A 27,715-nucleotide genomic window follows, 5' to 3' on the forward strand; every position below is an offset into this window, starting at 1 on the left:
TGTAGCAGAATGTTACAAGTTTAACATTTATTTTATCAGTATGTTGTCAGAATGCTTAAAATCCTAACTTTTCTGGTTGCTTAGTAAAGTCTAATGATAGGTGATTTGTTAAAATTTGATTTGTTTTGTGGATCTAAATAATGTAGTAGTCACTAGTATAAGAGGTTTGAATGAATTGTGGTTTCAGATTTTTCAAATTTAAGCTTGCATCTTATTCTCAAGGCTTTAAAATTAATTGCTTTATTATAAAATGAGATAACATTTAAGTTTCTTTTATAACCAGGGAATACTCAATTTATGGTTTGTGTTATTGTGGAGTAAACTTTGTGCACACTTTCTTTTTTGCACACTTTTTTTTTAATGACTATATTTTTACTTAAATTTTTTTTTTATTGCCTCATGCATTCACATGCCAAACATGACCAAGAAGAAATACAGTAAAATCCAAGGTTCTTTATTTCCCCAGATCTGGGCTCCTAGTCCCCTTTCCTAGAAGGGCCCACAACCCCATTTCGTTTGTATATGCTAAAAACACGCCATGCATATGAAAACATATGTGTGAGTGTAATTTCCTTTATATACAAATGAAAACATGACTAAAAATAACGTTCTTCATCTTATAATATATTTTGAAGATTGTTTTAACACACACATACATCTGCCTTGGTCCATTTAATGGCTGTATAGTATTCAGTTGATGCGATGGACTTTTTAAACCTATATTGAAAAGCTTTTCTATTATATCATGTTATATTATAAACTCTGAATGCCTTGCAAAGCATAGGTGCTTTAAAATATAAATTATAGCAAGTTATTTAAAAAAATACTCTGAATTTAAAAGTAGCACTTTTTGCAAAAAGTTTGGAAGATTAAAAAGTATAGAAGCAAAAATGTTTATAACTGAACTGCCCAAAGGTAACTGAACTGCCAGTGATATCATTTTGGGATATTTTCTTTCAGTCATTTTTCCTATGTATTTTAAATATTGTATTATAACATGCCTCATCCATTTTGACCAAGTATATTACATGTGTTTGCTCTACCATTAACACTCTGTACTTAAAAAATGATTGCATAGCATTACATGAATGTAACAATTTTATTCAGTAATTTTTTAAAATATATTTTTATTGACTTCAGAGAGGAAGGGAGAGGGAGAGAGAGATTGAAACATCAGTGATGAGAGAGAACCATTGATTGGCTGCCTCCTGCATGCCCCCTACTGGGGATGTGCCTGCAACCTGGGCATGTGCCCTTGACCAGAATCGAACCCAGGACCCTTCAGTCCACAGGCCGACGCTCTATCCACTGGAGCCAAACCGGCCAGGGCAGTAATTTTCTTAATGTTAGACAAATTCTTTTTTATTAGTAGAAATACCACTGCAATGCATATCTTTGTGCAAAGCTGTAAGATTTTACAAGTTCTTTAATTAGATTTTGAGAAGTAGGGTCAAAGGGTAGATATGTGTATTTTAGTCTTGTGATAGAAATCAGGTTTAGTTTCCAAAAGGGCAGTTGAAGGACACAAGCATTGGCTATTTTACTCTCTTAAATAGCAAATTGATAGTGAAAAAAAGCCTGCCCTAGCCAGTTTGGCTCAGTGGGTAGAGTGTCAGTATGCCTTGGACTGAAGGGTCCCAGGTTCGATTCTGGTCAAGGGCATGTATCTTGGTTGCAGGCTCGATCCCTGGCCCTGGTTGGGGCACGTGCGACAGGCAACTAATTGATGTCTCTCTCTCACATTAATGTTGCTCTCTCTCTGCTTCTCCCCCTCCCTTCCACTCTCTCTAAAAATCAATGGAAAATATCCTCAGGTGAGGATCAACAGCAAAAAAGTCTTAATTTGTATTTCTTTGATTAGTGGTATTAATTAGTGATACCATCTTTGCTTTTTGGTATCAATTAGTGCTTTAGATATTTTGTGACTTATTTGTGTTCTTAAGCTATTTCTATATACTGGCCTTTAAAAAATTTATTCCAATGGTTTCCTTTTAAATGTAATGTTAATTCATTGCCAGATTGAAACTCTTGAGGTAGAATAATTTGATTCTTAAATTTAGACTGGTTTCATCTGGAAGGTTAGGCCAATAAAAACTTAGGAAAATTTTGTTACTTGAAATATTATTTCTAATGTATTTTAATGGAGGTGTTTACCATATTTTTGGCTCTTAGTGTTAATAGCTAGCTAGTGTTTTTGCTGCTGAAGACCTCTGGTGAAATTCACTATTTATGGCCTATTTTATAGGTGACAGTGCTCGATCTGAAGTTTTGAGAGAGAAAGTTATTGAATTGGAAATGGAAATAGAAAAATTTAAAGCTGAGAACACATGTTTAGCTAAACTTCGCAGTGAACGAGAAAGTGCCTTAGAAAAACTCAGGTATGTTTGCATCTATAATTTGGGAAAAAATATACAGTGATTCAATTGATATCTTTAAGATCTTATCTAAAATACTGGAAACAACCTTTATCACTCTAACAATATAAATGGAAATGAAATCTGTACCACATGTAAATTTTTGTACTAAATTAAATGACTCATTGTGGTCAAAGACATGTTAAAAGAGAATTCTCTTGGTGATGAAATTTGAAATTGAAATTTGAAAAGCAGTTTGGGGTTATGAATTCAAGTACTACATTGGCCAGTGTATTAATTTCCTAGGGCTGCTGTAACAAAGTCCATACAAACTGGGTGGCTTAAAGCAGCAGGAATTTATTTCTCACGGTTCTGAAGGCTTAGAAATTCAAAGTCAAGTTGTCAGCAGAACCATGCTTTTTCTCCTGTCTTCTAGTGGTTGCTGACAACTCTTAGCATTTTTTGCTGCTGGACATTTGAGTTGTTTCTACCTTTCAATTATTGTGAATAATGCTATTATCATTGGTGTACAGATATCTGTAAGTTTCTGATTTTAATTCTTTTGGATATATATCCAGGGTGGAATTGCTGGATCATATGGTAATTACTTAATTTTCCTTTTCCATTTATTTTTTAGACAGGGTGCAAGGGAGGTGGGGGGGGGGGGGGGAAGAGAGAGAGAGAGAGAGAGAGAGAGAGAGAGAGAGAGAGAGAGAGAAACATCCATGTGAGAGAGACATATCTACTGGTTGCTGCTGGCTGCCTTCCACATGTGCCCCGATGTGGGGCAGGGAGTGAACCCGCACCCAGGTTTGTGCCCTTGACCTGGAATAGAACTTGCGACCCTTCGGTGCTCAGCCTATTGCTCTAACTACTGAACATGCTGGCCAGGGCAAGGAACCACCATACTCTTTTCCTCAGTGGCTGCCCCAGTTTAGATCAGAGAAATTGGTTTGCATATGCTGGACCAACTTTGCATTCGAGGGATGCATCTGACTTGGTCGTCCTGTGTAATCCTTTTAATGAGCTGTTGGATTTGGTTTTCTAGTCTTTCATTGAGGATTTTTACATCTATATTTGTATTGGCCTAAAGTTTTCTAGTGATATCTTTGGCTTTGGTATCAGTGATAATAGCCTCATAAAATGAATTTGGAAGTGTTCCTTTTTTCTTTTTTGGAAGAGTTTAAGAATTGGTATTAATTGTTTGAATGTTTGGTAGAATTTTATATGTGAAGCCATCTGGTCCTGGACTTTACTTTGTTGGGAGATTTTTACCGACGCAGTCTATTTGTTATTGATCTGTTCAGACTTTCTATTTCTTCTAGATTCTTTTTTGGCAGGTTGCATGTTTCTAGAAATTTATCCATTTCATCTAGATTATCCATATTATCTGGGATTATAATTGCTCACAATACGATCTTTTTTTTCTTTTTTTCTGAGGCATTTTTGGAATATCTTCTCTTTCATTAATGATATTTATCTCTTTTTTCTTTTTTTTTTAAGTCTTTGTAAAAAAATCTTTATTGTTGAAAGTATTACATATGTCCCCACTTCTCCCCCTTCTAGCCCACCCTTATCCCCTGGCCTTCCCCACCCTATTGTCTGTGTCCATGGGTTGTGTGTGTGTGTGTGTGTGTGTGTGTGTGTGTGTGTGTATATATATATATACAAGTTCTTTGGTTGATCACTTCCCACCCACCCATCCTCCCCCGCTTTGCTTCTGAGATTCCACAGTCTGTTCTATGCTTCTGTGTCTCTGGATCTATTTTGTTCATCAGTTTATTTTGTTTATTAGATATGAGTGAAATAATGTCATACCTGTCTTTCTCTGACTGGCTTATTTCACTTAGCACAATATTCTCCAGGTCCCTCCATTCTGTCTCAAAGGGTAAGAGATCCTTCTTTTTTACAGCTGCATAGTATTCCATGGTATAAATGTACCACATATTTTTTATCCATTCATCTTCTGATGGGCATTTGGGCTGTTTACAGGTCTTAGCTATTGTAAATTGTGCTTCTACAAACATAGGGATGCATATCTTCATTCTGATTGGTGTTTGGGTCTCTTAGGATATATTCCTAGAAGTAGGATCACAGGGTCAAATGGCAGATCCATATTTAATTTTTTGAGGAAACTCCATACTGTTTTCCACAGTGGCTGCACCAGTCTGCATTCCCACCAACAGTACTAGGGTTCCCTTTCTTCTACATCCTCGTCAGCACTTGTCATTTGTTGATTTGTTGATATAGCCATTCTGACAGGTGTGAGTTGATACCTCACTTTCATTTTAATTTGCATCTCTCTGATGATCAGTGACTTTGAACATTTTCTCATATGTTTCTTGGCTATCTGTATGTCTACTTTGGAGAAGTATCTATTTAGGACCTTTGCTCATTTTTTTAATTGGATTGTTTGTCTTCCTTTTGTTAAGTTGTGAGTTCCTTATATATTTTGGACATTAACTTTTTATCAGAGATATCATTGCCAGATATGCTATCCCATACAGTGGGCTCCCATTTTTGTTGTTGATGGTTACTTTTGCTGTGCAGAAGCTTTTTATTTGGATGCAGTCCCATTTGTTTATTTTCTCCTTAGGTTCCTTTGCCCTAGGAGGTGTATCTGTAAGCATACTGCTACGAGAGATGTCTGAGATTTTGCTGCCTATGGTTTCTTTTAGGATTTTATGGTTTCACAACTTACATTTAAGTCTTTTATCCATTTTGAGTTTATTCTTGTATATGGTGTAAGTTGGTGGTCTAGTTTCATTTTTTTGCATGTATCTGTCCAATTTTCCCAGCAGCATTTATTGAAGAGACTGTCTTGACTGCATTGTATGCTCTTGCCTCCTTTGTGAAGTATTAATTGATCGTAATGACTTGGGTCAATTTCTGGGTTCTCTGTTCTGTTCCATTGACCTATATGCCTGTTATTGTTCCAGTACCAGGCTGTTTTGATTATGGTGGCTTTGTAGTATAACTTGAAATCTGGTATTGTGAGTCCTCCAACTTTGCTCTGCTTTTCAAGAATGCTGCAGCCTTTGGGGTCTTTTTTGGTTTCATAGAAATTTTTGGAGTGTTTGTTCTAGATCTGTGAAATATGCCATTGGTATTTTAATAGGGATAACATTGAATCTGTAGATTGCATTGGGTAGTGTGGACATTTTAATGATGTTGATTCTATCAATCCATGAACATGGTATATTCTTATACTTGTTTATATATTTTTCTATCTCTTTAGTCAATGTCCTTTAGTTTTCCAAGTACAAGTCTTTTACCTCCTTGGTTAAGTTTATTTCTAAGTATCTTAATTTTTTTGTTGCAATGGTAAATGGGATTGTTTGTTTAGTTTCTCTTTCTGAGATTTCATTATTGGTGTATAAAAAAGCCATTGATTATTGGGTGTTGATTTTGTATTCTGCTACATTGCCAAATTCATTTATTAAATCTAGTAGTTTTTTGGTGGAGTCTTTAGGGTTTTCTGTACAATATCATGTCATCTACCAATAATGAGCGTTTTACTTCCTCCTTTCCAATTTGGATGCCTTTTTTGTTTTTAATATATTTTTATTGATTATAGAGAGAAAGGGATAGAAAGATAGAATCATCAAAGATGAGAGAAAAATCATTGGTCGGCTGCCTCCTGCAGGACCCCTACTGGGGATTGAGCTCCAGGCATGTGCCCTTGACCAGAATCGAACCTAGGACCCTCCAGTCCGCAGGCTGATGCTCTATCCACTGAGCCAAACCAGCTAGGGCTGGATGCCTTTTATTTCTTCTTCTTGTCTGATCGCTGTGCTAGGACTTCCAGTACTGTGTGAATAAGAGTGGTAAAAGTGGACATCCCTGTCTTGTTCCTGTATTAGGAGAAAAGGTTTTAGTTTTTGCCCATTAAGTATGATGTTTGCTGTAGGTTTGTCATATATGGCCTTTATCATGGTGAGATATGTTCCCTCTATTCCAACTTCGCTGAGAATTTTTGTCAAAAATGGGTGTTGGATTTTGTTGAATGCGTTTTCTGCTTCTATTGATATGATCATGCAATTTTTGTCTTTCAGTTTGTTTATGTGATGTATCTCGTTTATTGATTTGCGAATATTGTACCAGCCTTGCATTGCTGGAATAAATCCCACTTGGTCATGGTGCATGATCTTTTTAATATATATATATATATATATATATATATATACACACACACACACACACACACACACACACACACACACACTTTTATTTTTCTTTGTTAATCCTCATCCGAGGATATTTTTCCATTGTTATTTAGGTAGAGTAGAAGAGAGAGAGAAAGACAAAGAGAAACATCGATGTGAGAGAAACACATCGATTGGTAGCTTCCTACACGGTTCCCTACAAGGACTCGGGCCAGGGAGGAGCCTGAAACCAAGGTATGTGCCCTTGACTGGAATCGAACCTGGGGCCTTTGGTTCGCAGGCTGATGCTTTAGATACTGAGCCAAACCTGCTAGGGCTGATCTTTTTTTTTTTTTTTTTTTAATTGGAGCTATTTTATTTTATTTTATTAATATATTTTATTGATTTTTTTTTTTTTTTTTTACAGAGAGGAAGGAAGAAGAGAGTTAGAAACATTGATGAGAGAGAAACATCAATCAGCTGCCTCCTGCACACCTCCTACTGGGGATGTGCCCGCAACCAAGGTACATGACCTTGACCAGAAACGAACCTGGGACCTTTCAGTCCGCAGGCCGATGCTCTGTCCACTGAGACAAACCGGTTAGGGCGTAGGGCTGATCTTTTTAATATATAGCTGGATCTGATTTGCTAATATTTTGTTGAGGATTTTAGCATCTATGTTCATCTGGGTTATTGGCCTGTAATTCTCTTTCTTTGTAGTGTCTTTCTTTATATGGTTTTGGAATTAGGATAATGTTGGCCTCATATAAAGAGTTTGGAAGTGTTCCTTCCTCTTGGATTAAAAAACAAATTTTTTTAAATGTATCTTTATTGATTTCAGAGAGGAAGGGAGTGGGAGAGATAGAAATATCAATGATGAGAGAGAATTATTGATTGGCTGCTTCCTGCACACCCCCTACTGGGGATCGAGCCTGCAACCCAGGCATCTGCCCTAACCAGGAATCGAACCTGTGACCTCCTGGTTTATAGGTCAATGCTCAACCATTGAGCCATGCCAGACGGGCAGTGATGAATTCCTTTATCCTTTTTTTGTCTGGGAAGCTCTTTATTTGACTGTCTATTTTGAATGATAGTCTTGCTGGATATACTAATCTTGGTTTCAGATCCTTGCTTTCCATTACCTTGAGTACTTCATGCCATTCCCTTCTGGCCTGTAGAGTTTCTGATGAGAAATCAGATGACAGCCTTATGGGAGCTTCTTTGTAGGTAACAGTTTACTTTTCTCTTGTTGCCTTTAAGATTCTTTGTCTTTAATTTTTGGCATTTTAATTATGATGTGTCTGGATGTAGGCCTCTTTGGGTTCTTCTTGCTTGGGATTCTCTGTGCCTCCTGAACTTGTGTAACTCTTTTGTGCCATTATTTTTTCTTCAAACACGTTCTCTATTCCTTTCTCCCTTTTTGCCTCTTCTGGCGTACCTGCTATTCGAATATTGTTATGTTTCACGTTGTCCCTTAAACTGTCCTCCTGTTTTTTAATTGTTTTTTTCTTTTTGGTTCTCTGATTGAGTGATTTTTTTCAACCTGTCTTCTAATTCACTGATTAGATCCACAGCTTCCCCTAATCTGTGTATTCCTTCCAATGTCTTCTTTATTTGTGCCATGTCATTCTTTATTTCTGTTTTCATAGTTACTATATCTTTTCTCATGCTGTTGAGCATCTTTACCATCGTTATTCTGAACTCTATATCAGATAAATCTCTAATCTCTGTTTCATTTATCTCTTCTTCTGGAGAGTTCTCTGATTCTTTCATTTGAGGGTGGGTTTTTTGCCTCTTCATTTTGGCTCCCTATTTGAGTTTGTTTCTATGTATTAGTAGATCTGGTATGGCTCCCAGTCTTGGTTAGATGGCTTTATGTAGTAGTTGACCTGTGGGACCCAGTGGCGCAGTCTCTCTGATTACCTGACCTGGGTGCTCGAATGTCCATTGTGCACTTTGTGTTTGCCCTCCAGTTGTAATTGAGTGTTGATTGCTTTTGGCTCATGCATGCATGGGCTTGCCCCTCAGGTTGGCTGACAGTAAGGCTCAACCTAACAGCATGCAGGCTGCTGTATCAGTGCTTGTCACACAGCGGAATTAACTTCAGCAGGGAGCCTGCCAATATCTCCCTTTTGATATACTGCTTGTGAAGCTTATTAGATCCTGCTCTAATAAAGCTGGCCACTGGGCTTATTGATTTTGGGCCTCTTTGGAGGGTCTCTGGTGTAGGCCAATGTCAGATGGTGTTTGTGACTGGCCCTGAAAATCTTTTTCGGAGCTATCAGCGATCTAAATGCGTGTGGAAAGGTCCAAGCTGTGCACCAAGGTCTGCTTTTTCTAGCTCCAGCTCCAGAAGCAGGTCATGTAAAGACTCAAAGCACCCAGAGATCAGCTTTTGCTCTGGTTATTAGTGTCAGTCATTTAGTGAGTCTCAGGCTACAGAGCTTAGCAGCATGTAAGCTCCACAGGGTGGGGTGAGAGGGTTTCTAAGGGGTGGGACAATTGCTCCCCACTCCCCACCAGGCTAAAGTTGCATTGATGAGTAAGCTTTGTCTATGAAAGCTGGTTTCTGCAGAATGGGGAAATAATTCAGCACAGGGATCTGGTCGCTGCCCTCTCAGCTCTCTCCCCAGAGCCACCAACCCCAGACCCTCCTCACACAGCTTTAGTTCACTCTGCCCACCCTCTGCTGGAGCCCAAGTTGAGTGGCTGCAAATGAAATTTATTATGTTGGCCCTTTAAGAGGATGCCTGCATTTTTTTTGCTCTCTATTCCTCCCATATAGAACCTGAAGTGTTTTCACAGCAGTATGTTATGTGGGCATCTTTCCTGGTTCAGTTACTCTGGACTGGGGAGCCCAGCTTGGGGTTTAAATCCCAGACTTCTCAGGAGGAACCATCTCTGCCCACCCCCGCCATGTGAGATCTCTCTCCAGAACTTCAGCTGCTGCCTGTAGGCACCCAGCCATCCCTCTTTACTCTACACTTTCTACCAGTCTTGATGTGACCTCTTCTTTATGTCCTTGGTTATATTCTCCTTTCTCCTCTGACTATAACTTCCAAATATCTGTCTTCCAGTTCAGAGATTCTTTCTTCTGCTTGATTGCGTCTGCTGTTGAAAGTTTCTATTACCGTATTTTCCGGTGTATAAGACGACTGGGCGTATGAGATTTTCCTGGGTTAAAAAATTGTCTTATACGCCGGAAAATAAGGTATATTGGACTATATTGATGGGATTAGATATAATGGATTAGATATATTGAACTACCGTATTTGCCGGCAATAGGACGACTTTTTAACCCGGGAAAATCTTATACGCCCAGTCGTCTTATACGCCGGAAAATACGGTACATTTTTTTTTTACTTCATCCATTGTATTCTCAGCTTGACAATTTCTGTTTGGTACTTTTTTATAATTTCTCCTAGTTGAACTTCTTGTTTTGTTTCATATATTGTTTTCCTGATTCTGTTGGGTTATTTATCTGTGTTCTAATGTAGCTTGCTGAGCTTCCTTAAAACAGTTATTTTGAATTCTTTGTCAGGCAATTTGTAGATCTCAATTTCTTTCAGATCAGTTTCTTGAGCCTTATTAGTTTCTTTTGGTGATGTCATGCTGACCTCATTCTTCATGATCCATGTAACCTTTTCTTGATGTCTTTGCATTTGTAAGAGCAAATATCCCTTCCTGTTTTTAGTGCTTGGTTTTGGCAGGTCTTTACCTTCTCCTGCCAGTTCTCTGGACTGATGAGTCTGCTTCCAGAATCACAGTTGAGTGGAGTTGTAGCCAAATCATGTGGCTGCTTCTGGGTCACCTGTGGGGTCTGTTGTTGGCAGGTCTGTTACCAGGGGTGTAGGTGGATATGGTTCATGCTAGATCCCTGGTTGGACAGGATGGCTTTTGGATCCATAGTCAGTTGGGGCTGGAGCTAGGTCATGGGGTTACTTCTGGCTCCACTGTTGAATCTTCAGGCAGGGGATCTATTGCCAGGAGTAAGGATGAGTGTGGCTTCCGCTAGGTTCCCGTGCACCTTTCTGCTGGGTCCCTGGGTAAGCAGGACTGTCTGCAACTACAGTACAGCAGTCTGGGGCCAGGTAACAGGGTTGTTTTAGGACAGGCGTCCTCAAACTACGGCCCGCGGGCCACAAGTGGGTGTTTTTGCCGTTTTGTTTTTTTACTTCAAAATAAGATATGTGCAGTGTGCATAGGAATTTGTTCATAGTTTTTTTTTAAACTATAGTCCGGCCCTCCAACGGTCTGAAGGACAGTGAACTGGCCCCTGTTTAAAAAGTTTGAGGACCCCTGTTTTGGATCTATAGTTGGGACTGAGGTGTGTGGGCCTGTTATCAGGGGCACAGATGGGTGTTGCTCTTCACAAGTCCTTTGGCGGATGGAGCTGGGGCTGAGTCCATAGGGGACCTAGGCTGTTTTCATTCTGCAGCCAGGACCGTGTTTAGCAAGTCTGCCCCTGGGGTATGGGCTTGCCTTCTCTCAGTGGCTGTCCTGGATCTTAAGGCTTCACCAAGTTTTCCCAACCTCCTACCTGAATACTAGAGCTTCTACAAAAGCACTTATGTTCATGAATGGCTATTGGATTGTTGTTCATATGGAGGGATGTGAGCCAGGGACCTCCTATTCCATTCTCTTGCTGATGTCACTCTTCCTGTGCTCTTAACACAGCATGACCAATGAAACTTGGCTGTGACAGTCCCTCAGCTAAATCAACATTCTTCTCAGCTACATACCAAAGTCCTCACAAGTGGTCTGTAAGAACCTAGTTAATCTGGCCCTTGTTTTATTTTTTTTTATTTTATTTTTTTCTGTCTCCTGCTCATTGTTTAGCCACATCGGCTGCTTAGCTTTTCTTTGAACACATCAGGCATATTCCTACCTCAGGGTTTTTGCATGTGGTGTTCCCTCTGTTTGAACTGTTTTGTCCAAATAACTTCATGGGTATTCTCACTTTCTTTAGGTTTTACTTCAAATATTATCTCAGTAAGATGACCCCATCTATAATTTTAATTTCCTATCCTGATATTATCTAACCTCATTCCTTGCTTATTTTTTTCCTTGCCACTCCTAATCCAATATAACAAAAGGGTAATATGCAAATCGACCGAACGGCAGAACAACCAGTGGCTATGATGCACACTGACCACCAGGGGGTAGATGCTCAATGCAGGAGCTGCCCCCAGCCCGCAGGCCCCAATTGCCCGATTGAGGCCTACTGGCCCACCTCTTGGTTTCTCCCTGGCCGGCAGGCTCCGATCGCCCAATGGCGAACAGGGAATCAAGTTGGTGGCAGCAGACATGGGCGGTGCCAGGCCAAGGTCCCTGCCCCACCAGTCGCCCCACACACAGAGGGCGACCAGCGGCGGGGGGTGGGAGCGGCGAGCAGGCGGGAACGGCCAACCTCTCGGTCCCTTCCCCTGGCCAGCAGGCTTCACTCGCCCAATGGTGAACGGGGAACTGGGGGTGGGTGGCGGTGGGGAGTGGGGCCGGCTGCCAGCAATCGGGGAAGATGGCCCTGACTGTAGGCCAGGCCCAGGGACCATACCTGTGCATGAATTTTGTGCGCCGGGCGTCTAGTGTCCCATATATTTTACTTATTTATTCTATTATTTTCAGTCTCTCCTATCAGATACTAGAGGCCTGATGCACGAAATTCGTGCAAGGGGCTCAGCCCTCGCCATTGTGGCAGCTTGCCTTGTCCCTTGCAGCCCCGGCTTCGTCTGGAAGGTCGTCCAGAAGGTTGTTTGGCTGTCCGATCTAATTAGCATATTGTGCTTTTATTATCCTATATAATAAAAGGGTAATATGCAAACAGAACAAACAGGAGAACAACCGAACAACCAATCAAAGCATAATCTTTTTTTTTTTTAATATATTTTATTGATTTTTTACAGAGAGGAAGAGAGAGGGATAGAGAGTTAGAAACATCGATGATAGAGAAACATCAATCAGCTGCCTCTTGCACAACCCCCACTGGGGATGCGCCCGCAACCAAGGTACATGCCCCTGACCGGAATCGAACCCGGGACCTTTCAGTCCGCAGGCCGACGCTCTATCCACTGAGCCAAACCGGTTTCGGCTCAAAGCATAATCTTATATAATAAAAGGCTAATATGCAAATTGACTGACCTGCGGAACAACAGGTTGCTATGATGCACACTGAGCACCAGGGAGCAGACGCTCAACGCAGGAGCTGCCCCCGGTGGTCAGTGCACTCCCACAGGGGAATTGCCGCTCAGCCAGAAGCCGGCCTCATGGCTGGTGAGCGCAGTGGCAGTGGCAGGAGCCTCTCCCACCTCCGTGGCATTGCTAAGGATGTCCAACTAATGGCCCTCGGGGAGCGGGCCTAAGCTGTCAGTTGGACATCCCCTGAGGACTCCCAGACTGTGAGAGGGTGTAGGCTGGGCTGAGGGACCCCCTAAGTGCACGAATTTTGTGCACCGGGCCTCTAGTATACTAATAATATGCTAAGGCTGCTCAATTGCTCGGTATGACATGCACTGACCACCAGGGGGCAGACAGTCGACCAGTTGACCAGTCACTATGACATGCACTGACCACAGAAGGCAGATACTCCAACTGGTAGGTTAGCTTGCTGCTGGTGTCAGCTGATTGGGACTGATCGAGATGGGCCAGACACGCCCTCGAGCCCTTCTGCAGCCCCTCCCCAGCCTGATGGTGCACTGGTGGGGTCTCTCAGCCTGGCCTGCGCCTTCTAGTAATCCGGGACCCCTCGGGGGATGTTGGAGAGTGGGTTTCAGCCCGATCCCGCAGGCCACTCCCCTTGGGAGGGCGCCAGACGCAGGGCTCATGGACTGATTGGGCGCAAGCCCTCGGCAGGCACAGTGGGGCTGGGATGAGTGGGAGTGGCAGGTAGGAGCTGCAGGCGGCGTTGGACTGAGGGTTTCGGCCCGATCCCTGGAGGCCACCCAGAGGGACCCCACCCATGCACGAATTCGTGCACTGGGCCCCTAGTTATAGATAAGAGGCTTCACAGGAGTAAGGATGTTTAGTTATTCCACTGTGGTTCCTCCAGTGTACTTGATTGATAGTAGGTGCCCAGTAGGTGCTTGTCGGAGGGTGCTATGGATTGAAAATGGATTCACCAAGATTCCAGCTCCTCATTACCAGGCTGTTCCTGGTGTTTCATTTTGGTGCCACATGTGGATTATTATATTTACTGAGATGGTTGGTCCCTTTAGAGCAGTGATGGCGAACCTATGACATGCGTGTCAGCACTGACACGCGTAGCCATTTCTGATGACACGTGGACGCTGAGGCGGCCGCATGCCGAGGATGAAACATTTGCTGCTCCTGAGGATGAAACATTTGCTGCTCCTGAGGATGAAACATTTGCGAAATAATGTTTTTTCCTCAAAGTGACACACTACCCGAGTTATGCTCAGTTTTTTGGTGAAGTTTGACACACCAAGCTCAAAAGGTTGCCCATCACTGCTTTAGATAATCTCCTTAAATAACATGGTTTGATCGTTTTAGGAAAGAAATCACAGACTTTGAACAACAGAAAGCAAATGAATTGGCTCGAATAAAAGAGTTTAAAAAGGAGGAAATGAGGAAGCTACAAAATAAACGCAAAGTTTTTGAAAAGTATGCTACAGTTGCAAGAACTTTTCCAGATAAAAAGGAACGTGAAGAAATACAGGTATACCAATACTTATATACTCATATAAATTAGTAAAGATTTTGGTTTTGTAAGAACCTTAGGGTTATTTGGTATATCAAAGAGATATCGGGTATCAATTTATTAGTCATCTATTGATTCAACAAATTATCTGAGACACTGCATCAGGAACATCTTTTGTAGTCTGGCTTTTAAAAAGTAAAATATTCTCTTAATAAAGGTTTCCAAACAAACAGAAAGAGTACGCTAATGACATGAATGAATTCATAAGCCAGGAGTTGGAAGCTCACTGTTGTAATGTTGGGTTAATTTGTTTGACTTACCACACAAGAAATACTGTTAAGTTTTGTTCATTTTTAATAATTTAAGGCCCATATACTTAATAGATGTTTAATTCTAAAACTTATAAACTGATAGGCCAAATTATCAGTCCTTTTCATTTCAAAGTTAGAAATGGACATGATCAGAGGAATGTAGTACTTACATAGGACTAATGCATTTCTAGCTAAAACAAAGAAAAATAATGGAGGTGAATGTATTCATGACAGTGGCATAGGCAAAGACTTCCAAGAGAAGACAAATAAGTATGAAAGAAAAAAATGGATATATTGGACTTTATTAAAAGAAAAACTTAATTTACCAAGAGAAAAAATTTAAATGTCTATCCCTTGTTTATAGCATGAAGTGCAAACTCATCTTCCACGTCCATATTTTATTAATTATTATTATTATACTAGAGGTCTGGTGCACGAAATTTGTGCACAGGGGGTAGGGGTGGTGTCCCTCAGCTCAGCCTTCACCCTCTTGCAATCTGGGACCACTGGCTCCTAACTACTCGCCTGCCTGCCTGCCTCATCGCCCCTAACCACTCTGCCTTCCTGCCTCATCTCCCCTAACCACTCACCTGCCTGCCTCATCACCCCTAACTGCTTGCCTGCCTGCCTGATCGCCCCTAATTGGTCGCCTGCCTGCCTGATCGCCCCTAACTGCCTCTGCCTCGGCCCCTGCCACAGTGGCTTCATCTGGAAGGTCGTTCTGCTGTCTGGTCTAATTAGCATATTACACTTTTATTATTATAGATATATAATTCTTTATTGTTGTATTACATATGTCCCCTTTTTTCCTCCATTGACCCCCTCCAGCCCACCCCCGCCTTCTTGCCCCAGGCCTTCAGCACCCTATTGTCTGTGTCCATGCCTGTCCATATTTTAAATACCAGTATTTTAGAGTTCTATCTTTTGATTTCTTTCTTTCTGTAGTATGCCATATTTGAACAATCTCACCTGCACACCTATAGCTTAAGTTATCATATGCAAAGTTGATTAGGGTCTTTAATCCTGTATTTTTACTCTGTGGGGAGAAACACATGCCATGTTTTAGTTAATGCTTGGTTTATTAAATCTGATAGACTTTAACAATCTATTAAATTTATTATTTCAAAAAAAGAATCTACAGTGAAATCTCTCACGCTTGTTCAGGCACCCAATTTTCCTCATTTGAGACAACCAATGTTACCAGTCTCTTGTATCTTTCCAGAGGAATTCTAAGCAAATGCATATATATTGCTAAGTTTAAAAAAAAAATTAATGGAAGTATATTGAAATCATTTGTATCTTAACATCAAGAACATAGTCATTCTTTATTTTACCATTGAATAGAATTGCATTATATGGATGTGCCATAATTAACTAAACATTTATGTTGTTTCTATTCCTTTTCTCTCTATTAAGGGTGCTGTCTTGAATTACCTTGTACACAAGCACTTCACAATCATTCTTCTACTTAGTCATTTAGCATGTGGTTATTGAATACCTGTGATATAGAAAGCTTGTGCTGGGAATATAGGAGTGAACAAAACAAATTCATCTTGCCCCCATATATCTTACATACTCAAGTATATCTGTAGGATAAATTCCTGGAAGTGAATTTCTAGGTTAAAGAGGGGTGGTTGTATATTCATAGATAATGCCAGATTATCTCTTCATAAATGTCATTTCAAGTTTTAATTCTAGCAATTATTAAGAACTAGAGGCCCGGTGCACATAATTTGTGCACCGGGGTGGGAGGTTTTTCTCAGCCCAGTGTGCACCCTCTCACAATCCGGGACCCCTCGGGGGAAGTCTGACTTGCAATCCGGGACCACTGGCTCCTAACCACTCCCCTGCCTGGACCACTTGCCTGTCTGCCTGATTATCCCTAACTGCTTGCCTGCCTGCCTGATCACCCCTAACTGCCTCTGCTTCGGCCCCCACTGCCACCACTTCGTCTGGAAGGACATCTAGAATGATGTCCAGAAGGTCGTTCGGCTGTTGGGTCTAATTAGCATATTATGCTTTTATTATTATAGATGTTTTTTGCTCTTTAGATTAAAAATTGATGTTAAACTTATTTGAATTTCTTTTGAAAATCTATAATCTAGATTATAGATTATTTTTATAATCTGTAATACAGATTTATCATGACTTTTTTGTGAATACTTCAAATACTTTATTAAAATATTTTAAATTTATTGATTTGAGAGAGAGACATATATCAATTTGTTGTTCCACTTATTTAGGCATTCATTGGTTGTTTCTTATATGTGCCCTGGCCAGAGGTTGAATCTTCAACCTTGGCATATTGGGACGACATCCTAAACAATTGAGCTACCAGGCCTGGGCCACTTCAAATACTTTAAACAGTAGTTAAAATCAAATTCAGCTATTAGAAAATTTTTCACTAAATTTAAAACCATAATATATTCTAAAATATCTGCATAATGGATTTGTCATTTCATATTTACTGTTCCCGAGTCTCCCAGGAATAGAGTGATACTTACTTTGATACCTTGCTATGTTATAAAAATCTTAGAGAACCATAAGGAAAATAACAACACCACCCTTCTTAGACCACCCAAGATTATAAACTTGATTCCCCCCACTTTCCCCTCTTTGTCATAGCTGAAATTTCTTCTTCCAGTGTGATTCAAACCATAGCAAATGAACTTTATTTTCGTTCTACTTACTTTGATGAGACTAACACGAAGTTTTTACTTTATTATAACCTGGTGCCTTTCCTGCAAACAATTTATCCTCTTATTTTCTAAGCCTGTTCTTTCCAGTCTGCTAGTCATAAGCCACATGTGGCTATTTAAGTTTAAGTTAAATGAAATTAAATAAAACTAAAATTCAGTTTTTCAGTGACATTAGCCACATTTCAATTGCTCAGTAGCTGTTATGTGACTGGTAGCTATCACATTGGACAGTGCAGGTCCAGGACACATCCATCATTACAGAAAATTCTGGACAGTGTTGATGTAGAGGTCTCATTTCCTGGAGAGTTGGTGAGTTAGCTTTCCTCTTTAAGACATTAGACAATTTCATAATTTTGAAACCTTTTTTTGAACCCTCAATCTGCTTTGTTAATGTTGATTTAAGTATTGGACCCTTTTCAAAAAACTTGATATTGTGTGTAACCATGGGTGTTCATTATTTCTTTTGGTTGTGGATACAGTTCCTTGTTTTTCTTAAACTATAGCTCATTCATAGTTTCCTATATTTATCCTTCTTTCTGCCTCTACAATGCAATTACATACTTTAAAAACAGGTATATACTTAATCGGAAACAAATCTATATTTATTGATATGCTTCTGATTATTAAATCATTAAAAGATTAAAGAGATGGTATAGACCAGTGATGGCGAACCTATGAAATGCGTGTCAGCACTGACACACGTAGCCATTTCTGATGACACTCTCTTTGCTCCTCATCTGTAAAAGTTTTACCATGAATTTGTAGCAATTCAGTCACATCTAGGCTCCACTTCTAATTCTAGTTCTCTTGCTATTTCCACATCTACAGTTACTTCCTCCACTGAAGTCTTGACTGCCTCAAAATTATCCATGAGGGTTGGAATCAATTTATTCCAAACTCTTGTTAATGTTTTGATCTCTTCTCATGAATCATGAATGTTCGTAATGGCATTTAGAAAGGTGAATCCTTTCCAGAAGGTTTTCAATTTATAGTTTGCCTAGAACCATCAGAGGAATCACTATCTTATGAATCACTATCTATAGCCTTATAAAATGTGTTTTTTAATTAGTAAGACTTGAAAGTCAAAATTATTCCTTGATCTAGGGGCTGCAGAATAGATGTTGTTAGCAGGCATGAAAACAACATTACTCTTGTACATCTCCATCAGGGCTCTTGGGTGACCAAATGCATTGTCAATGAACAGTAATGCTTTTTTATTAAGGTATTATATGTGTACATATCTTACCATTGCCCTCCCCCCCACCCCACTCCCATACATGCTCTCATCCCCCCCCCCCCCGCCCCATGTTTTGTGTCCATTGGTTATGCTTATATACATGCATACAAGTCCTTCGGTTGATCTCTTATCTCCCCACCTCTCCCTAACCGTCCCGCTTAATTTGACAGTCTGTTTGATGCTTTACTGTCTCTCTATCTATCTTTTTGTTCATCAGTTTATAATGTTCTTTATTATCCATAAATGAGTGAGATCATGTGGTATTTTTCTTTCATTGACTGGCTTATTTCACTTAGCATATTGTTCTCCAGTTCCATCCATGTTGCTGCAAATGGTAAGAATTCCTTCTTTTTTATGGCAGCATAGTATTCCATTGTGTAGATGTACCATAGTTTTCTGATCCAGTCATCTGCTGACGGGCACCTAGGCTGTTTCCAAATCTTAGCTATTGTAAATTGTGCTGCTATGAACATAGGGGTGCATATATCCTTTTTGATTGATGTTTCCAGTTTCTTAGGATATATTCCTAGGAGTGGGATTACAGGGTCAAATGGGAGTTCCATTTTTAGTTTTTTGAGGAAACTCCATAGTGTTCTCCACAGTGGCTGCGCCAGTCTGCATTCCCACCAGCAGTGCACGAGGGTTCCTTTTTCTCCACATCCTTGCCAACACTTGTCCTTTGTTGATGATTTGTTGATAATAGCCATTCTGACAGGTGTGAGATGGTACTGCATTGTTGTTTTGATTTGCATCTCTTGGATAATTAGTGATGTTGAACATGTTTTCATGTGTCTCTTGGCCTTCCTTCTGTCTTCTTTCGAAAAGATTCTATTTAGGTCCGTTGCCCATTTTTTTATTGGATCATTTATCTTCTTTTTATTAAGTTGTATAAGTTCCCTGTAGATGTTGGAGATTAAACCTTTATCAGTGACAACATTTGCAAATATGTTCTCCCATACAGTGGGCTTTCTTGTTGTTTTGTTGATTGTTTCTTTTGCTGTAAAAAAGCTTTTTATTTTTATGTAGTCCCATTTGTTTATTTTCTCTTTAGCTTCCATTGCCCTAGGAGCAGTATCAGTGAAGAAGTTCTTTTGGCATATGTCTGAGATTTTGCTGCCTGTGGATTCCTCTAGTATTTTTATGGTTTCCCGTCTTATGTTTAAGTCCTGTATCCATTTTGAGTTTATTTTTGTGTATGGTGTAAGTTGGTGATCTAGTTTTATTTTTTTTGCATGTATCTGTCCAATTTTCTCAACATCATTTATTGAAGAGACTGTCTTGACTCCATTGTATGTTCATGCCTCCTTTGTCAAATATTAATTGAGAATAGTGGTTTGGGTCGATATCTGGATTCTCTATTCTATTCCATTGGTCTGTATGTCTGTTCTTGTGCCAGTACCAGGCTGTTTTGAGAACAGTGGCTTTGTAATACAGCTTGTAGACAGCAGATATATGGGTCTTGTTTTCTTATCCAATCTGTTACCCTGTGTCTTTTGATTGGGGCATTTAATCCATTTACCTTTAAAGTTATTATGGATAGGTACTTATTTGTCGCCATTCTTATTCTTTAACCCTGTGTTCCTTCTTCGCTTCCTATATTCTTTTTTACAGCAGACCCATTAGCATTTCTTGCATTGCTGGTTTAGTGGTGATAAATTCCCTTAGTCCTTTTTTTGTCTGTGAAGTTCCTGATTTCACCTTCAATTTTGATTGATAGCCTTGCTGGGTACAATATTCTTGGATTCAGACCCTTCCTTTTCATGACTTTGTATATTTCATTCCATTCCCTTCTGGCCTGATGAGTTTCTGTTGAGAAATCAGTTGCTAGTCTGATGGGGATTCCTTTGTATGTAACTTTCTGTCTCTCTCTGGCCGCTTTTAAGATTCTTACTTTGTCGTTGGTGTTTGCCAATTTAATTATAATGAGCCTTGGCATTGGTCTTTTGGGGTTCATTTTGCTTGGGACTCTGTGAGCTTCTTGGATTTGTGTGGGTTTTTTCTTACCTATTTCGGGGAAGTTTTCTGTCAGTATTTCTTTAAACAGGTTTTCTATTCCTTGCTCAGTTTACTCTCCTTCTGGAACCCCTATTATGTGGATGTTGTTTTGTTTCGTGTTGTCCCAAAGTTCCCTTAGGCTCTCCTCCTGCTTTAAAAATTTTTTTTTCCTAGAAGCTGCTCTAATTGGGTATTTTTTTCCACCTTGTCTTCTAGCTCACTGATGCAGTCCTCTGCTTCTTCTAGTCTACTCTTGATGCTTTCTATTGAGTTCTTTACAGCAGCGATGTCATTTTTCATTTCTTCTTGGTTCTTCTTCATTTCCTCTTGGTTCTTACTCATATTGTTGAATTTGTCTTCCATTCTTTTCAGCCACCTTATGACCATTTCTCTGGATTCTTTCTCTGACATGTTGCTAGCCTCCATTTCGTTTACTTCCTTTTCTGGTGATGCCTGCTTTTCTTTCATATGCGGGCTGTTTCTTTGTCTCCCCATGGTCTCTCTTCTCTAGATGTCTGGTTATGTAGTTCTCTCTCTCCTGCGTTGATTTAAAGGCACAAAATACAACACAACCGGGTACAAAACACAAGGCACTGAACAGAAATGTATTCACGCTATTAATAACACCCAATAAAGATGACCAGCAGAGAAATGCAAATTAGGGGATAGGAGAGAAAATAGAAGAGGAAAAAGGAAAAAAAAAGGAGTGCCAAAATGTAATTGGGAAAAGGAAAAAAAAAAAAAAGTAAGAGAGAAAAGAAAGAGACTAAGAAAGGAAACGGGAACAAACTATATATATGGGGAGAAAACTCCAAGAGAACAGCCTCTAATCCCAGCAAATGCCAGCAACAAGTACCTGGAGATTAATACAAACTACAAACAACAACTAATATCCAGTGAGGCGAGGGAAAACAGAAGCAAAAAACAAATAAAAACAAAGCACACACAAAAACAACAACAAAAAAAGCAAAAGCAAAACAATCTCACAAAAAATCATAAAGAATCGATATAGTCAACATTGAAGCAAACAACAGCATAAGGACAGATAGAAAAAAAATTTTTGATAGTTAAGACAGAGAAGAGAGGTGTGTATGGACTTGGAGCAGGGGATTGGAAATTAGATATATAAGTAGCGTGAAATTTTAATGGGGTAAACAGAAAGAATAGGGAAAATCTAAAGCAGGAAAAGGGTAAGAGAAACAGGTCACCAAAAGGGGAAAGGTTAGGAAGAGAGTGATGGCATAAAGGTAGAGTTGAGGTAGAGTAAAACGATGCAAAAGGAAAGATGAAAATAGAATGTAGAACACTAATCCCAAAGTAAAATAAAGTGAAAATAAAATGACACTTAAAAATAAAAATAAAAATGGTAAAATAGTAATAATACTGATTGAAAATTAAAATGTAATAATTAAAAATGTAAAATCAAGTGAGGAAAAAAGAAAAAAATTAGTTTCTTAAGTAAAAGATGAAGAAAATAAAAATAAAAAACAATAAAAAATTAAAAAATAAAAAGTAAAAAAATAAAATGAGCCGTTATGAAGGTCATTCACCTCCTCTATTGTTCTGTTTAGCACGCCTTTTTCCCAGTCAGGACTGTGTTGCAGATCCCTGCGTTCCACTGCTCCTCAGTGTTGTAATCCAGTCCAGATTTTTAAGCAGGCGGTGTCTTAATTTCTTGTATTCCTTTATTTGTGATTACACAAGAGTCAATTTGTGATTCAGCCCCTGGGTGGCAGTGTTTCTGGATTGACCTCCAGGTCTATATATGGCCTCTCTAGGCTGTGTTTAGAGCCTTCTTTCCCTTTGGCACTCAATATCGGTTTGTGGGGGTGGGCTGCCTCAGAGCTGGCTCTCCGTCGGTCACTCCCCGTTCCGATCCCCAGGTTCCAGAAAAACAACTTTCCCCTGCAGTCTCCCAACTGGGTGATCCTATGTATTGGGCTTAGTAATCAGAAGCAAGGATTTGAAGAGGAAAAAGCCCAAGTGTGCGAACAACGGGGCTGCAGGCAAGTCTGCGTATCCTTCTTTCCCCCTTGGGTCTAAGCAGCTGGCACACTTTTAAAATTTTTAGGCTGTCCTTTTGCATCAGAACAAAATGGGTTGCTTTTTAGAGATCCCTTCTGTTAGCAGCTCTGAGGACCCCTTTTCACATTCACGGATCACGTCAGCCCCAACAGCCACGGATTTTTCTAGGCATAGACTTTCCCTGGTCCTCCAGGTCCCACAGTGCGCGCGTTTCTCTCTCCCGCAGGGACCAGAGACCTCACCTTACCCCAGGCGAAATCTGACCTTTCCGTGGTGGAGTGTAGACCTTCTCTGAAACCGCATGTTTGCGCCAATTGGGGACCGGTGTTCTGGGGTTCGCAGCTGTTCGGTGGTCGCCGCAGTTGTAACTTTTCAAGCTTCCAATAAGATCCACTTTCCCCTTCAAGATGGCGTGGTCTCCGCGTCCGAGCTGGTCACTCTGAGAGGGAACCCAGCCGCAGTGGGGGCTGCCCGGTCAGGGGAACCCCATCCAGCAGTCCCCCACCTTCTCCTGGAGTATAGCTGTCCTTTATTTCGCCAACAAATACTCCCCGTGCGACCCTCAGCTGTTCTTTCTTTCTGCTCCGGGACAAGGCTCGGGACCCATCTGTCTATTCTGCCGCCATTTTTTTTTTCTCTCAACAGTAATGTTTTGAAAATAATTTTTTTTATCTGAGTAGTAGTCTCAACAGTGGGCTTAAAATAATCGGTAAACTGTGTTGTAAACAGATACGCTGTCATCCAGACTTGGTTGTTCCATTTATAGAGCACAGGAAGAGTAGATTTTGCATAATTACTAAGGGCCTTAGGATTATCAGAATGGTAAGTGGGCAGTGGTTTCAACTTAAAGTCACCAGCTGCATTAGCCCCTAACAAGAGTCAGCCTGTCCTTGGAAGCTTTGAAGCTGGGCATTGACTTCTTCTCGCTAGCTATGAAAGTCTAGATGGCATTTTCTTCCAATATAAGGCTGTTTTGTCTACATTGAAAATCTGTTATTGAGTGTAACCACATTCATTAATTATCTTAGCTAGATCTTCTGGATAACTTGCTGCAGCTTCTAGATTAGCACTTGCTACTTCACCTTGAACTTTTATGTTATGGACACAGCTTATTTCTTTCAACTTCATGAACCAACCTCTCGTAGCTTCAGACTTTTCTTCTAAGCTTCCTCACCTCTCTCAGCCTTCACAGAATTAAAGAGTTAAGAGTCTTGCTTGGATTAGGCTTTTGCTTAAGGGAATGTTGTGGCTGGTTTGACCACTATAACTTTCTCCATGTCAGGAATAGGCTGTTTCATTTTCTTATCATTCATGTGTTCACTGGAGCAGCACTTTATTGGCTGTTGTGAGGTTTATATGAGCATAGATGGACGTCAGATTGTCCGTGTGTGTTAATGAGGTGTGTGTTAGTGAGTTAGGATTCTCACTGTCTTCAGTCTCATATCGAACAGGTTCTCAGGTGGGTGGTAGTTAATGCTTCCTCCTCTGTATACTCAGTTTCCTCAGTTTCAAGTCACTTCCCATGACTTGCACCTACGTATTCTGTGTAGCTAGCTGACTTATCTCTCCTTAGTCTGACATTGATATTTATTTCTCTTTGTATAGTTACAGATGGCTTCTAGACATTTCCAAGAGTTTCTTCACTTATATCATTTAGTTCATCTAAAACAACTCATTTTCTTAAAACCTGTTTCTTATAAATTCCCAATAGGATCAGTTTTCAGGGTTGGTAGTTTTGAATTTGAATCTTTTATTCTTCCCTTTACCTCATCTCTTCTTCCTTCAGTTAGTAATTAATTCCTATTTATTTTTTCTTCAACAGATAACCCCCATTTATCTCTTCTATTTCAATTAATATCTTTTTAAAAAATAAATTTTTATTGATTTTAGAGAGGAAGGGAGAGTCGGAGAAAGAGATAGAAACATCAATGATGAGAGAGAATCATCAATCGGCTGCCTCCTGCATGCCCCCTACTAGGGATTGAGCCTGTAACCTGGACATGTGCCCTTGACAGAATTGAACCCAGGACCATTCAGTCTGTGTAGGCCGACGCTCTATCCACTGAACCAAACCAGCCAGGGCTCAATTAGTATCTTTATTATCTCAAGGCCACATTATTTCAGTGAACTCTTAAGTGGTGTCTGCTGCCTCCTCCTGATTCCTGGAATTAATTTTGCTGATGGTATGAAGTGAGGCTCTAGCCTGAACCCCTAGTCCCCTTTCTGAAAATCCCAGTGTTAGTCAAATGTGATTGAGCCTTCTCTTTTCGGTTCTCTGGACTAGGTTAGCTAGTCTGTATTTTTTCATCTGTTGCATTGTTTTAATTCTACTAATGCTTTTTTTGGGGGGTGGGGGGTTGGCAGGCTTTGAAACAGCAGGTAACAGATTTACAGGAAGATTTGAAAAGAAAGGAAGCCAAATGGTCAAGTACACATGGCCGTCTTAGAAGCCAGATAGAAATGTTGGTCAAAGAGAACACAGACCTCCGGGAAGAAATAAAAGTGATGGAGAGATTCCGACTCGATGCTTGGAAGAAAGTGGAAGCCGCTGAGGGCAGCATCAAGATGGGTCAGTGCAGGACTGCCATGAAGAAAGAGGGGTCCATGGTAGGTTTGGAGACCAGCCGGCCTTGTCAAGTTAGGGGGAGATGTTAAATATTTGAGCATTCAGATTCCTACAGACAGAAAGTACAAGGGCAGTTTCCAGGGCTGCTGGGGGGAGAGACTGAGGGGTTAGTGTTTAATAAGAACAGAGTTTCAGTTTTGCAAGTTGAAGAGAGTTCTGTGAATGAAAGGTGGTGATGGTTGCTTGACAGTGTGAATGTACTTAATACCACTGACCTGTGCACTTTAACATGGTTAAGATGGTAACTATTGCCCTGTCTGGTGTGGCTCAGTGGCTGGAGCATTGGCCCGTGCACCAAATGGTCACGGGTTCAATTCCCAGTCAAAGGTGCATACCTGGGTTGCAGGTTTGATCCCAGGCCCCAGTCGGGGCACATGTGGGAGGCAACCAATTGTTGTGTCTCTCTCACATTGATGTTTCTCTCTGTCTCTCCTTTCTCTCTTTCTCTCCCTCTTCTCCCTCCCTTCCATTCTCTCTAAAAATCAATGGAAAAAATAGCCTCCGATGAGGATTAACAACAAAAAGATGGTAAATATTATGCCATATATATTTTACCATAATTAAAAAAATAATTTTGAGCATTGCTATAGAGATAGTTTTCAAATTCATTTGTATGATTTTTTTAAACAGCATATGATTATATTTAATACACAAGTTTGATACAACCAAAAAGTAAAACACCAGAGTAAAATGGTAACAAAAAACATGGTATTTCATTTGCAATGCATGAGAAATGGTTAACATCTTTAGTCATAAACAAGCTCTTAAAAACCAGTGACACTATAATAATGCAAGGAAACTGGAAAAATGAAATGAAAAGGTACAGGTGATGATGAAGCAGTGAGCATGTGTGGTTTTGCTGAGCAGTGATGGAGAAGAGCTTCTCTGCAGTGTCAGTGAGCAGAATAGAGACACTGACACGGAACAGTCTGCAGCGGTGAGCAGTGCTGTGCCATTTGTATAATTCCGATCAGGGGTTATTATAAGCAGTAGGCAGACAGTGCCAGTTCAGACAGGCCAAGGGCAGTGTTTGCAGAGAGTCACGTGCGTGTGACTACAACTCTGGTTTGCCAGGCACTGCTTTTAGGCACTGCAGATAAAGCAATGAGCAAAACCGGCAAATGGCCTTGCCTTCTTGAAACTTAATATTCTAGTGGCAGGAGGAAGACTATAAATAAGATAGATAAATAAAATATGTGGTATGTGACATAGTGGTGGAAATGAAGGAGAAAAAGCAAGGAGAGGGAATAACTGTATGGGGTGTTGCAGTTACATGTAGGATGGCCAGGGAAGGCTTTACAGAGAAAGCAACATTTGAATAATGGCTGAAGAGGGACCTGGGTGAGAAGCAGAGCGGGCACAGGAGACCTGGGCCTGGGGGCTGTCTGCTTGGAGGGCCTGGGGTTCAACAATGCCAAAGGCTGGTACAGCAGGTCCTCGAATAGTGTCATTTCATAATAAGATTACTTATATCAATCAGCCTGATAAAATTGTTCTCATTACACGTCACTTCACTTAAAGTCACAGACCACATCAAAGATGTTAAGTGAGCACTTACTGTAAAGCTGGAGCAGAGGACGGGGAGAATACCGGGATGCAGCCAGAGATGTGATGAAGGGTGGTGGGTGCGGATTTCATTAGGCCGGAACCGTTTCTGTAAACACTTGGGCTTTTCCTCTGTGCAGTGCGAGCTCTTGCAGGGCTCTGATTGAAGGGGTGGCCTAACCCTTTAGCTTAGTGTTTGGGGAAAGCACCCAACGTCTAATTCAGGATTGATTCTGAAGAACTGACAGATAACCTTATTCAAAATCATAACTTTAATAAGAGAAACTTACATACATGGGTAAGGCAGCTGCTCCCAGTGGTGGCCTGCCTGGAAGAATCCACTTCCTTCTAGGACAGGGTCTCTTTTTTTTAGGGGATTAAAAGTAAAACCATATGGTGGGTAGTCACATAGACCACCAGCAAGAACAGTGTGTTGCTAAGTTAACATAATAACATCAGGCAGTTATCACACTCTATACATTCATTAACCTCCTTCCTGGGGACATGATGTTTATCTTTGGATGGCATTTGGCTTTCTGGGTAGTCAGCCAAGCCTGAGGCTATTGAGAGTTAAACAGAGTCCAACATTTCCCAGAGGCTTTTGCTGCTGGAGCCATATTGCATCTCTGAGTTCCCCAACACTAGCTCACTCTACTATAGACTTAAGAATAGATTGAGGGGGCCCTAGCCAGTTTGGCTCAGTGGATGCATCAGCCTGTGGACTGAAGGGTCCCAGGTTCAATTCTGGCCAAGAGCACATGCATAGGTTGCGGGCTCGATCCCCAGTGTGGGGTGTGCAGGAGACAGCTGATCAATGATTCTCTCTCATCATTGATGTTTCTATCTCTCCTTCTCCCTTACTCTCTGAAATCAATAAAGAAATACATTTTTAAAAAGGAATAGATTGAGGGGGTGGGAAACTATGGGCCCAGTCAGGAACATCAAGGTGGACTATTGCAGTAATTCAGACTAGAGATGAGATAATAGTGGCATAGACTGGGGGAGTGGCAATGGAGGGGTTGAGGAGTGGACAGGATTTATTGATGAACTGGATATGGGGTGTGACAGCAAAAAAGGAGTCAGGAATGGCTTCCCCGTTTAGTGTTTTTTTTGCTTAATATAAG

General features: G+C 40.6%; 1 protein-coding gene across 7 annotated transcripts in view; it reads left to right on the plus strand.

Moving 5' to 3' along the window:
- Window positions 1-27,715, plus strand: part of CPAP (centrosome assembly and centriole elongation protein) — an 85,384-nt gene that overhangs the window by 30,815 nt on the left and 26,854 nt on the right. For 5 of the 7 annotated variants that reach the window (XM_079773968.1, XM_079773974.1, XM_079773970.1 and 2 more), the window contains 4 exons: window positions 2,246-2,378; window positions 14,006-14,171; window positions 24,785-25,027; window positions 25,545-25,574. In XM_079773968.1, the coding sequence (XP_079630094.1) occupies window positions 2,246-2,378; window positions 14,006-14,171; window positions 24,785-25,027; window positions 25,545-25,574 (572 nt within the window). The remainder of the gene's footprint in view (window positions 1-2,245; window positions 2,379-14,005; window positions 14,172-24,784; window positions 25,028-25,544; window positions 25,575-27,715) is intronic. The other 2 variants (XM_079773972.1, XM_079773973.1) reach the window with 2 other exon arrangements.

The sequence above is a fragment of the Cnephaeus nilssonii genome, assembly GCF_951640355.1.
Source record: "Cnephaeus nilssonii genome assembly, chromosome: 6".
NCBI classification, from domain to species: domain Eukaryota; kingdom Metazoa; phylum Chordata; class Mammalia; order Chiroptera; family Vespertilionidae; genus Cnephaeus; species Cnephaeus nilssonii.